The 14,201-nt window shown below is 48.8% G+C and overlaps 1 protein-coding gene across 1 annotated transcript; it reads right to left on the bottom strand.

Annotated features, from left to right (window-relative positions):
* Positions 1-408: 408 nt before the first annotated feature.
* On the bottom strand, positions 409-11,024 carry Irak1 (interleukin 1 receptor associated kinase 1). Its single transcript, XM_085684865.2, is given in 17 exon segments — positions 409-2,165; positions 3,201-3,347; positions 3,804-4,185; positions 4,563-4,637; positions 4,639-4,665; positions 4,667-4,684; positions 4,794-5,030; positions 6,800-6,865; positions 7,203-7,410; positions 7,834-7,952; positions 8,740-8,854; positions 9,246-9,310; positions 9,560-9,748; positions 9,933-10,036; positions 10,150-10,281; positions 10,568-10,735; positions 10,812-11,024. Coding segments are annotated over 17 exon segments (2,250 nt in total). The 5' UTR covers positions 10,948-11,024; the 3' UTR covers positions 409-2,103.
* Positions 11,025-14,201: the final 3,177 nt, after the last annotated feature.

Below are 14,201 nucleotides of genomic sequence, written 5' to 3'. Positions count from 1 at the left end.
AAGTATTAATGAATCATTCCTCTTACAATTTAAGCTAAAAAAAGGAACACAAATTCTGACAGCTAGGACAAGCTTTAAAAATAGTTAATGGCATATTTAGTTGTAAGACAATTCTATCTAGCTCCAGAATAGCCAGGACTGTTACACAGTGAAATCCTGTCTCAAAAAATAGACAAAAAGGAACTTCTAAGAGTGGGAGGGGTTTCCCACTTGTATTCAAAATTTATATACACTAGCCAGTGTAGTAAGTGAAGAAAAAATAAAAAGGCAGTTGGGTATGGTGATGCATGCCTTGGTAGAGGCAGGATGATCTCCTGAGTTTGAGGTCATCCTGGTCTACATATTGAGATCCAGGACTGTCAGGACTACATAGTGAGACCTTGTCTAAAATAAAAACTAAAAGGCATATAAGTTGGCAAAGAAGAAGTAAAATTGTCTTTATTTTCAGATGGGAAGATTGTATACACACTATCCCAGAATAGTTATCCCAAAACAAGCAGAACTAGTAAGTGCATTTAAGTAAGGTCACAGAATAAAGATCAGAGGCAAAACTTAATTATATTTCTATATATGATTGATGAATAATTAGGACATGAAAGTTTCATTTCGAATAGCATTAATACCCACGGGATCTATAAGAAAAACTTAATGGCACATGAAAGCATGGGTAGCAGCACTGAGGATCTATCCCCAGTCTGGGCATGGCAAGAGAATAAAAAGAGGCTAAGTATTGTAATTTATTTAAATATGCCATGAAGAGAAATTATACCACGCAACAGGGTTCACATGGGAGGTTTATTGGAAGAGGAGAGAAAATGGGCAGAAAAGGGGACAGAGAAGGGGGCAGAAAGTTGTCCTGGGGACAAGAGTCATGGAAGAAAAAGAGAGGGAGAGGAAGAGTGAGAAAGAAAGAGAGGGGAGGTGGGCAAGGCCCACCTTTTATAAGGGAAAGTAGTAAATGTGCACAGGAGGTGCTCTTAGTGGCTGCAGCTGAGGATGTCTCCTGTCAGGACCCCAAGGGCAGGCCAGTGCAGATGCCTGAATGCTAACATTGGGGGCCTGAAGTTTGACTGGATACCCAAGAATCAGGATGTAAAGCATTAGAAAAGCACAAAGCTTTTAGTGCAACAAGTTCTTAATCAACAAGCTTAATCAGACAGTAAAATGCACTTTTATTACTCTAGGACAAACTAGATGTTACCAGTGCTTCACAGGGGCATGTAGTGTGACTCGTGACTCAAACACAGAAATCACTGTAAGCCTGGGCTATAACCCTGGGTTACTTTTGAAGACACTTGGTTACACAAAAACTTGCTTCTTAAAATGGAGCCTTCCTCCCTCCTCAAATACTTTTTGCTTTGCTCTCATTTTCTGCTTTATGGGCTTCTCACTGTCTGGGTACCACAAAGCTTGGCTTTGCTAGACCTTTCTGCCATAACCAGAACCTTGTTTTACAGCTCAATTTGGGGCATCCATAGCTCACCTCCAGGGTCTAGAGACAATCTGCCTAGTAGGCAGTCACATGAAACCAGCTCACAGGTGTCTGGCAAGGCATGCACATACCCACCCAAGATGTGGAGGGGGATTCTATTGGACTCTTGGGGGAACCTCAGAGTTCTCACTTCCAGCTAGTGGACTGAACTGAAAGACACTCAGTTTTGCAATTTACAAGCACAATAGCTACTTTCTCTTGGGGGTCTAGGGAAGTTCAGAGGGATGGATGAACACTTATTGCAAGCCTGGGCTGCAGATACCTTGTCTAGCTCTCAAGGGAGCCAGCTCCCACCATACAAACAGCCCCACTTGCCTCCATGGGACCCGTGTAGCTAGCAGTCTTTTGTCAAGTACTACCCCATCCCTTAGGTGCTCTGCTGGCCTTGCTCCCAAATGATGGCCTGCCCTATCAGTTTCCTGCAGGGTCTTTAGTTGGCCCTGCCTGTGCTGGCACCCTGAGAACAGCAGGTCCAGCACTTTCTCCTTTGCCAGGGTAGGTCCCACACCTGATGCCTTTGGGCTACTGAGGAGGTTGCACATCATGAGAACTTCCAACCATGAGAACTTTGACATCTGAGTCTGAGGGTCTTGCCTGGGTGAACAGGCAAATCAGCTCTGAAATTCGTCACTTTCTTCAGGCCCCTGCTTGTTTTTAGGTTCTAAATCCAAGCCTATGAAAGAGAAAATACCTCTTAGCAAGTTGGGGACAACGTCTTTCAAATGCCCCCGCTTGAAGGCTAAACCAAGACTATAGAACTTACAGGGCACTTTTTTTTTCTGTTTGCTTGTAGTTGTCTGAGATAGGGTTTCTCTGTGTAGCCCTAGCTGTACTGGAACATACTATGTAGATCAGGCTGGCTCCAAACTCAAGAGATCCATCTGCCAGTGCTAGGATTAAAAGCGTGCACCACCACTGCCCAGCTCAGGGCACTCTTTGGAACCAAGGTGCTCTCTTTTTGTTAGTTTGATTTTTGAAAATAAGATATTTATTATTATATGTGTGTGTGCCTAGGTGAGTTTTATGTGCACCTTATTACACAGGTATCTGTGGAGGCCAGAAGAGGGACTCAGATCCCCTGGGACTGAAGTTATAAGTGGTTGTGAACTACCTAATGTGGATGAAGCCAGGTCATCTGCAATAGCTCTTACATATGCCCTTACCCACTGAACAATCTCTCCAGCCTGGTAGTTTGGTTTTTGACGCAAGGTCTAATGTATCCTAGCCTGGCTTCAGACTTTCTATATAGCCAAGGCCGACCTTTACAGGCGCTCTATCGTGCCCAGCTAAGGTTTGCTTTTTCTAAATAGCAGCTTTTCAAATAGTACATGGGGTGGCAAATTCCTGCTGGGACTTCAGGTATTCTGGGATCATGTGGGAGGAGATTGGTACCCACAGGTGAAGGGAATGTCCTCTTGGTGGGGAATAAGAGATCGAGCTAGGCATTTCTTGACAGATGATCGGTGCAAGCTCATTGCCAACCATCATTAGAGGGAAATGGCCTGCCTGTCCTACATTCTTGGTGAGTAGGGATCTTAATTGTGCAGCCAGAACAAATGTTCTGCTGTTTAGGGGGTTGGCACAAGGAAGTATGCTTGTGTGCCCTGGAACTACAGTATATGAGCTTGTGTACATATGTGTATGACAGGGGTTGGAGGCTCTTCGGGGGTCCACTCTTTAGGAAGCTGAGCTGGAGGTATTCAGGTACCTGAGAAAGAGCCTGATGACAGCAGCTGTAGGCTATCCAAGACCCCCTCCTCATACAGGGCCAGCTTCTGTACCATCTTCTGTCGGGCTGGGTTGATGATGATCTGTGGTGGTTCTGATGACAAGGAGGAGCTGCCCATGGATGAGCCTGGGCAGAGATAGTAATCTCTTAGTTCTCCCTGGCAACCCTGAGTGACAACTCTAGCCTCCAGAGTTTTCTTAGCCCCCACTGCCTGTGATATTGGCCACAGGGTAGACAGTCACAGTGACCAGGCTGGGAGAGCGATCACACCACAGACCAGGCTCCTAGGCCGCTTGGGCAGAGCCTTCTTTACTTTTGACTTTAGACATAAGGTGAGGAGAAGGGCTAAGAAGGGAGCTCCTAGTTCTTCTCACCCATGGGAGCATGGCCCAGCGAGGGGAAATAAGACAGTACCCAAGCCACTCTTTGTGGCCCTTTCCATGTCTTTGAGCTTACTAAGGTCATAGAGGGCCAAACATTTGACTCTAGATCCCTTTGCTCAGAAGACATGGGTAGGGAATAAATAGGTTATTGTCAAAGGAGATCCTTGTCCCACCTTGGGATACCCATCCCCAGAGATACCTTCCATGGTTATGGGCTGGAAGCCTGGGCCACTCTTCAAACTTGATTCTCTGGTGGTGCTCCCCTGGGTACAGCCAGCCTCTCTGAAGGATGCTGGGCTTGGGTGGCAACCTGGAGTCAAGTGCCAGGAGTGCAGGGCAGCAGAGAGGCCAGGAACACTCTCATCACTCTCCACTGGCTGGTTGGGGCTTTTCTGGAGTTGTTGGGCAGCCTGGACATGGGCTCTTTTGGACACTACCAGAGGCTGCCATGGTTCACCCCCACTCTGGCCACAGCCAATGGTGGACATGTAGGAGTTTTCTTGTGGGGAAGGTGGGCCATGGCCGGCAACCTCTAGCTCCCAAGGAGGCCCTGCCTGCAGCCCCTCTAGCCTCTTGTACACCTGTGTGGAGAGAGAGTCTCTCAGGATGGGCAGAGCTGGGGCTCCTGCTTGGGCAGGGCAGGCCAGATTTGACACCCTGTGGTCAAACTACAGAGCTGTTCGAGGTTGTCCTGGACTTGCCTTTATTCAGGTAGCCACCACAGGCACCAGACAGCTGTAGGAACGGCAGAGAACACCAAGTTGGTGCACTCTGTAGCTGGGAAAATATTGCCCCTTTGTTCCATCACAAGGACTGTTGCAATTCATGGCCACCAAAGCCATTAATGAATTCTAATCTCAATTATCACCAGAATGAGAGGCGGAAAGTAAGAGAAAAAGACAAAGGTGGTGACACAGCGCCCCAACTAGGAGGCATGGCAAGAGCCCTTTTTTTCTACCTGTGACTGGGATCTGAGCCCCACCCAGCGAAGCAGCAGCCTTTCATCGCTTAGTTCCAGAGAGTACTGCCCCAAAGAAGAGCCAAAGGGCAAGCAAGGAACGTATGCTGGGAGTTTTGCCTCTGTAAAGAGATCAGGCACAGTGTAGCTCATGCTATCAAGAAGGGCAAGAATCTGAGGTTTCTGGCTGGTCACTATGTCCCCATGGATAGCTGGCTTCCCCAGGGATACCTGGGTCATGGGTGGCCTCTTCTTGGCCCGACGGTGCATGCAGCAACAAGCTAGTTGAGCCAGGGCCAGGCCCAACTGCGGTGGGCAGGGTCCAGGTCTGGAGTCCAGGTGCTTCTTATAGATCTGGGCGGCGATTGGAGCAGCCCACACATCCGTGGCCACACCCACCTGCGGTTGGGGCTGGGTGTTTTTCAGGGCCACTCCAGCCTCTTCAGCCTCATCTTCAATGAGGTCTTTCTGTAGGACAAATTCTGTGAGCATGTCTCTGCCAAATCTTCCAGACCACTGTCGCTTAGCCCTATGGTCTTCTTTCACTGGGCTCATTAATGACCCACTGTGAGCCCAATGCTGTCTGCGGCTCTACTGAAAACAGCCACAAACCAAGCACAATAGGCCTTGTTTTACAGACCTGACATTCCTGGCAGCGTGGGAAGTAGATGCCAAAAAACCGATTAGTCTGTTAGCAAGGACCATGGGACCTGAGCAAGTGACACTTGGGCTGGGATGTGCAAATGGATGAAGAAGATTGAAGGAAGGAGGGATGGATAGAGTCTGGTTCACAGTTTGTTGGTTGTGTTAAACCCCCTACTGAGCACAACAGTGGACAAAAATAGGCCCATCCAGGAGAAACAATGGGAGATAGACAACTCTGTAAAAGGTGAGGACCCAGTATTAGCCAAGCGTGTTCTGGGTCCAGGAATTGTTGGAATAGCGTGTAACATGAGGGGCCAACTTGTTGGGGTATCTGTCCCACCCAGTGCTCCATAGCTGGCAAGCCCCAAAGGAAAATCAACCATATAGAGATCTCTATAAGTTATAAAGCTGATTGGCCCATTTGGTCAGGCTACTTATTAGTTTTTATGACTTATCTTAACCCATTATTTTTATCTATGTTAGCCATAATGGCTCCGTACCTTTTTTAGCTGGGCAAGTTACATGCTGTCTCTTCAGTGATCTGTGCAGGAGTGGCTGAGGAACTTCTCTGCTTCCCAGAATTTTCCTGTTCTCATTGCATCACCTCTACTTCCTGTCTGGTTTTCCCACCTATACTGCCTGCCTGGCCAATCAGCGTTTTATTAAAATATGATTGACAGAATACAGACAATTCTCCCACATCAATAGCGCTTATGTATTAAAATCTATTTTCTATATGGGAAACTGAGGTTCAATGAAGAACAGGAATTTGAACCATGGCCACTATCAAGATGGGACTAAAATCCAGGTTTCTTGCCTCTTCTTTGTATGATTGTGGAGACAGGGTTCCATTAGCTCAGGCTAATGTTGAACTACTGTGCAACTGAGGATAACTTTGAATTCCTGATCCTTTTGCTTCTGTCTCCCAAGTGCTAGGATTATAGGCATGTGCCACCATAATCGACTAATTTTGTTGTTGTTTTTGATAGAGGGTCTTGCTATGTAGCTCCCAGCAATCTTCCTGCCTCAGACTCTTAAATGTTGGGACTAAAAGCATGTGCTCAGATGCTAGGCTTTAAGTCTCTTATTTCTAAGCCCCATCTCAGTGCACAGCAATGTTAGCGTATGGGTCAGGATGACTTGGAACTGCCCATACAACAGTCTAACTTTTCCCCATTGTCTTTCCTAGGCCCTGCCTTTTCTGAGTTCCACTGCAGTTTTGGTCTCAGGGTATCAGAAATGTCCGTTTCTTTGTCCCTAGCCCAGGGCAGAGGGGGACCTGTTAAGATTCGTTTCTTCCTCTTTGATGGGGATGGAACCCAGGCCTTGCAATAAGGTAATCAATCACTCTACCACTGAGGTTACATCCCTAGCCCCAAGGTCCACATACAGAAGAAAGACAGGTTTTTCCAAGCAAGGTAAAAGAAACTGCTTGGAGACTCACCCACTTCCAAAGATGAGTCAGCAGTGGCAGTGGCAGACTGCTGTGGGGCACTGCAGAGGATCTGTATGTATCATTGCACCCTCTGGGGCTGCACCCACTGCTTGCTGCTGTTCCCCCCTCCTTCCATGCACCACCTCAGGAGTCTCACCAGATACTTGGTCCTGGTACCTTGTGTTCTCACAGCCCTCTGACCAACAAGGGTCTCCAGTATTACCTAGAGGGTGGGATGGAGAGCATCACCCCAAGTCTTAGCAGAAAAGAGGACTGTAGAGTGGGGAAAGATCAGGGCTAGTGGGAGAGTGGTCTTCGGATAGGCAGGTAAAGAGTAAAGACTAACTCCCAGCAAGGATAGAGTTATGTTATGGGAACAAAGCTAAAGCAATTACGATATGAAATTACAAACACAACTTCGTGCTATGGAGGAGGGAATTGTATAGGGCCAAAGTTATGCTAGCTTCTCAGTGACCTAAGCCTAGAATTTTCTAGGCTTTTCTACATTTACTTACTGGTGGTTTTCCCTCCCCAAGCCAACAGAAGGGCTGGTGGCTCACCACTCCAAAGCTGAAGGTATCAGTGTCCACAGCCAGCCGGCCTGTCTTGATATACTCCTCAGGAAGGTAGGCGAGGGTACCCCGTACTGTGCAAGTCCGGGCTACAGTACTACTCTGGCTTGGTTTGGCCCCTGCAAAGCGGCTGAAACGAGCCAGGCCAAAGTCTCCAAGCTTGGGCATCAGTCTCTCATCCAAAAGTACATTAGAACTTGGAGAAGGAAGAATGGCAGCAATTTAGGCTGGTCCTAGCATTCTCTTTCCCCAAACCCGAGTGGCCCTGGTAAATAAGACTAAAGGCTACCAGCCTGGCACACTGAATAGGGAAAGTGACTGACACTGCATCCCAGTTGTCTGAGGGCTTAGCTGTCCCAGGGTCCCATCACATAGTTTGGCTTCTGTTCACCATCTGGGCCTATCACTCGCTCCATTTCCATACATGCACCATGCAAGGGTGCTCAGAGCCCTAAGTACTCTCAGCTCGGAGGTCTCAGGCAGCATTTATCCACATATCCACAGGACTGGGCAGCAGAAATCTCACAGAGGCACTCAAAATAGGAGTGCTTATTGAGCAGGGGCCACTGTTCTCCTAGCTATAAGACTATTCCCACAGCTTTTCTGGGCCCCTCCTCACCTCTTGATGTCTCCATGGATGAGGCTGGGGCTGTCCTGATGTAAAAACTGAATAGCCCGGGCTGTGCCCAAAAGAATATCCAGTCGTTGAGGCCAGGAGAGGGGGGAGCAGGCCTGGGTCTGGAGTGGCAAAGATGGAGACACAGGGGCAGCTGGGGGCAGCTGTTCTTTGACTCTCAACCTTCTCCTCACCTGTCACTCTGTGGCTCGAAGCAAGTTATCAGCTTTATTCTGAGCCTTAGTTTTTCCTTTCTGGAGAATGAGGAGCAAGACTGTTCATGACCTAATTCATGAGCAAGTGGTCACTAAAACTATTCCCAAGGCTTTGGCAAGTACTCTACAGCTGGAATAATAGCTAGAGAATATTTCTCAGGACTCATGACAGAATCCGATAGGCTCGGGTTCACCTGAGTGCGCAGAAAGTACTGATGCCCTTCTCCCATCATTCCCTACCATAGATTAATTGAGAAGGAAGGAAGTTCTTACCCTGTATGTATGATAGCTTCTGAATATGACACTCAGGCATGGCTCAACCTTGGGTTCAGTTAGATAGCCTGTCTCTACTCATCCCTCAAGAGCTATGTGGACTAAATCCTTTATCTATTCTGCTTGCCATGCCAATAACCCCCTCTTTAGAGGAACAGCCAGGGAGAGGCCAGAAGAATTGTATGGAAAATCTTGGGCCAAAATGCGTATAATGGCACATGCCTATAATTCTAGCACAGAGGGGACTGAGGCAGGAGAATTGTCAGTTTGAGGTCAGCATGGGCTGGGTAGTGAGGCATTGTTTCAAACAAACAAGCAAATAAAAAGGACGAAAGAAACCCTTGGGCCAAACCTTGAGTTTGAGGGGGAGACAGAAACTAAGGGACCAGGCCAATAAAGATGCCAGACCAGCTGGGACTACCTGAAGATGGAGTCGATCTTCCAAGGAGCCATTGGGCAGGAAGCCATAAACAAGGCAGTAGAAACCACTTTCTGCACAGTAGCCAGCAAAGTCTACGATATTTGGGTGACGAAACCTGTTACAAAAAGAGGAGTCTGGATTCTTTTTTGTTGTTGTTTTTTTCAATACAGGGTTTCTTTGTTTAACAGCCCTGGCTGTTTACTCTGTAGAAGAGGCTGGCCTCAAACTCACAGAGATCCACCTGCTTCTACCTCCTGAGTGCTGGGATCAAAGGTGTCAGTCTCCACCGCTGGGCCGAGTCTGAGTTCTTTTGTTCTCTGGGCCCCACTACTTTTCATCAGGCCAGGCTGAGTGTGCAGCCTTTGATGGGTTCCCTCACCTGGGCCTGGCAAGGCCTTGTGGGCTCAAGGGAGCCAGGTCTTGTTCTGTACAGTCCTAGAGACTGATGAGGCCCTGGTGTGGATCTCTCCTTGTGCCCCCAGACAGGAAGGACCCCCAAGACTCACCTTGACAGCTGCTCCACCTCTGTTAGGAAGCTCTGTTTCACCACAGTCCACTCTAGGTCAGCCTCCTGCAGCCCCAGACATGGTGGGGTAAGAGGCAGGGAAAGTAGGCACCATGAGCCAAGCTTGCCAGCTGTTTCCAGGCCCATAAGAATGGAAGGCTTTGGGGTCCTTGAACTGGAATCAGAGGACTGAAAGAATTGCTTGGGGAGGCTGGAGGCAGGGGACTGCAGAAGTGAGGGCTGATGGAGGGAGAAACTGGACAAACAAGGACTGATGGATTGTCTTCCAGGTGGCTACCCCACTGTTACACCTACCTCCTTCAGTCTCTTCACAGCATATGTGGTATTTCTCATTACTGCCCGGTACACACACCCAAAACCACCCTCTCCAATCCTGAGCTCTTCAGAGAAGTTGCAGGTGCCTTGGGAAATCTCACAGAAGGGCCAGCAAAATGGGGAGGGATGTGTCCTTTGGAGGTCAGACATTGGGGTCTCTGGGCTTGGCTGTTGGAAGAGACCATGGATCAGGAGAGGACCCTGTCTATTCTCGGTTCAGGTTGCAAGTTCCCTTCAACCCTGGTTGTCTCTCAGATGACCTGACTGTGCTGTTGTGGGCTCTGTGGCACACCAAAGGCTGAGTTTCTTCCTCCTTGTCTGGAATTTTCCCTGGGGGTTAAAGGACACCTACCTTAGTTGAAGAAGGGGCTGAAGATGGCAGTGGTGGCCTGAGGGAAGCAGGGATTGGAACCGGGAGGAGCTCTGGCTCAGAATAGGTCTGGGAGCCTGGAAAAACTTCATAAAGATGCCAGTAAGAGGCAGAGACCAGCAGCAGTCTACAGCCATCTCAACAGTCATGGTGGCCTTTTCTTCAGGCCTATCAAGCCCAACGCCCAGGTTCTTTTTACCTGGGGAGAGGAAGGTGGAGGCAGAGGACTGCAGTTTCCGGGGGCTCCAGTCCTCAGCTTGGGAGCCCGCAAAGATGCTGCTGGGCCTTGGAGCAGCAGTGCTTGGGGGCATAACAGGGGCAGGAGGGTGCCCTGGGATAACAACGAAGGAGAGAAGGAGAAGGGTTGTGACTCAAGTTTGTTTCTGTCTCTGTATGTGTGTCCCTTGTCTCGGGAGGCTCTTGTACCCGTCACCTCCAGTGTGTGTGTGTGTGTGTGTAGGGAGGGGTTCCCATATGGTCCCTTGCCGTCACCTCCAGTGTGTGTGTGTGTGTGTGTAGGGAGGGGTTCCCATATGGTCCCTTGTCTTGGGAGGCTCTGTACCCGTCACCTCCCATGGGTTCCCGTCCCTAGGGTCCCTGGGGCCACGCTCGCTCACAGGCTGTGATGATGTCCCGCGCACGCAGCAGCTGCAGGTGCGTGAGGATGTGAACGAGGTCAGCCACGCGCGCGTTGCGGTTGATCCAGGGCCACAGGACGCTGGCTGTGCGCTGCTCGGCGCGCTCACACAGCCGCAGCTCTGTCTGATCGCGCACAATCAAGGCCGCTGCGGGGCGGGGAACGTCAGGTTTTAGCGCCAGAAGCCCGGGTCCCCTGCCCCACGCCGGCCTGTCGTCACCCACCGAACTGGCACCAGTCGGCGGGCTCCAGGGCGTCCATCACTTTGTAGAAGCGGCACATAACCCAGGGTGGCACCTCGTACAAGAAGTGCTGGGCGCCGGGAACCGCAGGCTCCCCAGGACCCGGCCCCCCGGCCATGGCTGACGCCGCCGCCGGGCCGGGGCCTCTCGGGGCCTCGGCGGGCGCGGGCCTGTGCCGGCCGGGTCCACAAACACTGACTCACTTCCCCTTCACGCCGGCCTCGTGCAACGCCCGGGAGGGCGGAAGAGGCGGTGCTCGGGCTCGCCGCCATCTTGCCCCCCGCCGCCTTCGGCCACACGGGGGCGTCCCACGCCGTCCTCTACCAGGGGGAAGGAGCTCTGCCAGGCAGAAGGGCGTACCCCGCGGAAGAACCGAGGACTGTGATTCTACACAGAGGGTGGGCTTCCAGGAGTGGGGACCTTCTGAATAGGACTGAGCAGGATGAAGAACGACTTCCAGTTCTGGAGATAAAGGGCATAGGAAAGAGACGATGTTCTACAAAGGTGATTTATATCAAGCCTTGTGAAAGTCACGGAGATACTCCTTTCGGCTTTATTTGGGGGGCCGTGGAGAGTTGGCTGAAATATTGGTAGAGCAGGGTCAAATCTGGGTCACAAAACGGCCCTCTGGCTGACTCTAGTTATCTGGTGGTAAGGATGGATGTCCAAAGAATGGAAGATTGCACACCATGCCGCCGCCTGTGTGCTAAATTCCACCCCCATCCACGCCTCCAGGATCTTCACAGTATCTGCCTGTGCAGGCTTCTCAAGAGCTCGCTAACCAACACACTTATGTCTCTTAACAGGGCCTTGTTCTGTCCCCATGTTCATGTCTAGCTTTTGCCATCCCCTTCCGTTTTCTGTCACACTTTTGACTTAGTTTGCTCTTCTCGTAAAGAAAGTAGAGCCTAGCAGCCTCTCCTACTCTTTTCTAGAGCAATTGCCAGTGACACTACCTTCACCACATGAGTATTTCTTGCCCACTCTAATGTTCTCCATTCAGGGATTTCTTTAGCTTTTTTTGGTCACTCCATGGCTTCAGTGCACACTACTCTCCTATGGTCCCACTCTCTGAAGTCCTCTTCCCATGTGTCCACTACTCTTAGCTGTTGCGGGAACTCCTTCAGCCAATAGCCTTTTAGTTACTGGCCCATTTTGGGCGTGGTCTTAAGTACTGTAAGTGCACACGAAAAGCATCTTTCACCTTTTGGAAGTTGTTGATTGCACTTCTTGTTTACTCAAGCAATATTTTCCTTCTCAGGTCTTTGATGGGGTTGAAGACTATGTAGTCATTAGTTTCCTCTCATGACTTAGCCAAGCCATTTTAAATATAAGACTTAAACTCCTTAGGACAGGATAACTATTGAAACATTTAACATATGTTTCTTGCTTGATGTTGTTCATGCTGGTTGTAATTCTAATTTTTATTTATGTTTTTGCCTCTTTTCCTTGGACAATACTTGATATTTCTTATTGTATATAGTTTTGTATTAGCCTTAGAACCCTCTTATTTAGAAAAAAGAGGAAGGTGTTGTGGGAACACTTTCAGCCAATAGCTTTTTCATTACTGGCCCATTTTGGACGTGGTCTCAGGTACTATAAGTGTGTGCAGCCCCCCCCCTTTTTTTTTTGCTGGATTCGGTTCCTAGTTCCCAGCACATAGAGGACTGTGGATTGCTACCCTTACTATAACTTTATTCTCAAATAAACCTTTGTATACTCCATTCTGGGCTATTGTGGAACTCTTTGGTATGCCTACACTTACCATTAGTCAATATCACTTACCTGCATGAACTTTATGCCTCTGATAAGTCTCAGGAACAAATCACCAAATCACTTTCTTATAGAACACCTTCCCAAAGCCCTCCCATATAGTCTCAGCTCTTTATGGCTGTTTGGAAGGTGTAGCCAGCCACTGCCCATCTACCTGAATTTACATACAACAGCCCTAAGCCATTAAGAACTCCTTGCTGTCTGGCTTGGTGGTCCACACCTCTAATTTTAGCACTTGGAAAACAAAGGCAGGTGGATCTCTGAGAGGATCTCGGTGAATCTGAGGTTAGATTGGTCTAAATAGTGACTTCCAGGGCAGCCAGGGACACAAGACCAAGACCAAACCCGAAAAAAAAAAATCCTCTTTAGTTCTGTTTCTGTGGTTGAGTTTGCATATACCCCTTCCTGACAAGATTGAGCATAAAAAGCTGTGAGGAAAGCTTCCTAAACCCCACCTAACTCTTCTCTTGGGCACATCTTGAGCTTGCTGGAGTTCCATACCTCTGAACTTTCCCATTGGCAGCAACATGGCCTTTTGTTTTCTAGCTGAAACTACATTTGTAAAGCAGCATTTTCTTGTGATCATTTTCTCCAAGATCCTCTTGTCATACCAATTCTAGATAGAAAGGGTTCCCTCTCACTTGTCTGTCCTCTAAGAAACTTACAGTGTTTCTAGAAAGGTCTACACAAGGCCCATGGCTGGCTCCCACTCTGGCTTCTTCTCTGAAACCACAGCCAATTTGACTACTCTCAGGATAAGGTCAAACTAGGTGGGGTGGTGCAAACCTGTAATCCCAGCGGGTCCAAAACAGGCAGAGGCAGGAAGATCACTGACAGTTCAAGGCCAGCTTGGTTTACTATGCAGAGTTCTAGGCCAGCCAGAGCTATGCAGTGAGAACTTGTCATAAATAAAACATAAAACAAAGCTGGGCATGGTGCCTCACATCTGTAATTTCAGCACTTGGGAGGCTGAGGCAGATCACCCTGTACACTCCATTCAGGTCAGCTTGGACTAGAAGTTGGACCCTGCCAAACAAACAGAACAACCCAAGAGGTCAACCATATGTTGAACAGAGTGGTTTCTCAATGGTCAGTCATTATTGAGATGCACCAACTTCAGTATTCAAAATTATTGTGTGCATATATGCTAAGCTCTATGGGCAGGGATTTGGTCCTTTTGTGTGTACTGGAGACTATCAGTGTCTGGTATAGACCTGACACACAGTAGATGCTCTATGTCTACATAGTGAATCTTCAACCCTTTCATTTAACATTTGAGGCCAGGACTTGAAGGTAACTTTTACTAGGTATGCCCACAATTGCATGTGATATACCCATTATCCTCTCCTCAATGCCCGATTAGTCTGAGGACAGCTATAATGAGTGGGCAGATGCAGAAGGTTCATATTCTTATAGGAAACAAGTGACACAAGGGATCCTTTTAGACAGTTCCTCAGCATGCCCTAGCCTGGTCAGGAAGGCAGGTTAGCCACTCACAGAAGTCGTAGCTGAGGAGAAAGGTGTTAAAAAAAACTGTGGCATACCAGGACCCAGTAGCTTCTTCCCCTGCCACATTGGTCAGGAGAGGGAAGTTGTGCT

Source organism: Myodes glareolus, chromosome X (genome assembly GCF_982192425.1).
Source record: "Myodes glareolus chromosome X, mMyoGla1.1, whole genome shotgun sequence".
Classification (NCBI taxonomy): domain Eukaryota; kingdom Metazoa; phylum Chordata; class Mammalia; order Rodentia; family Cricetidae; genus Myodes; species Myodes glareolus.
Note: the sequence above shows the minus strand (reverse complement) of the source record. Positions and strands in the feature narration are given on the sequence as shown.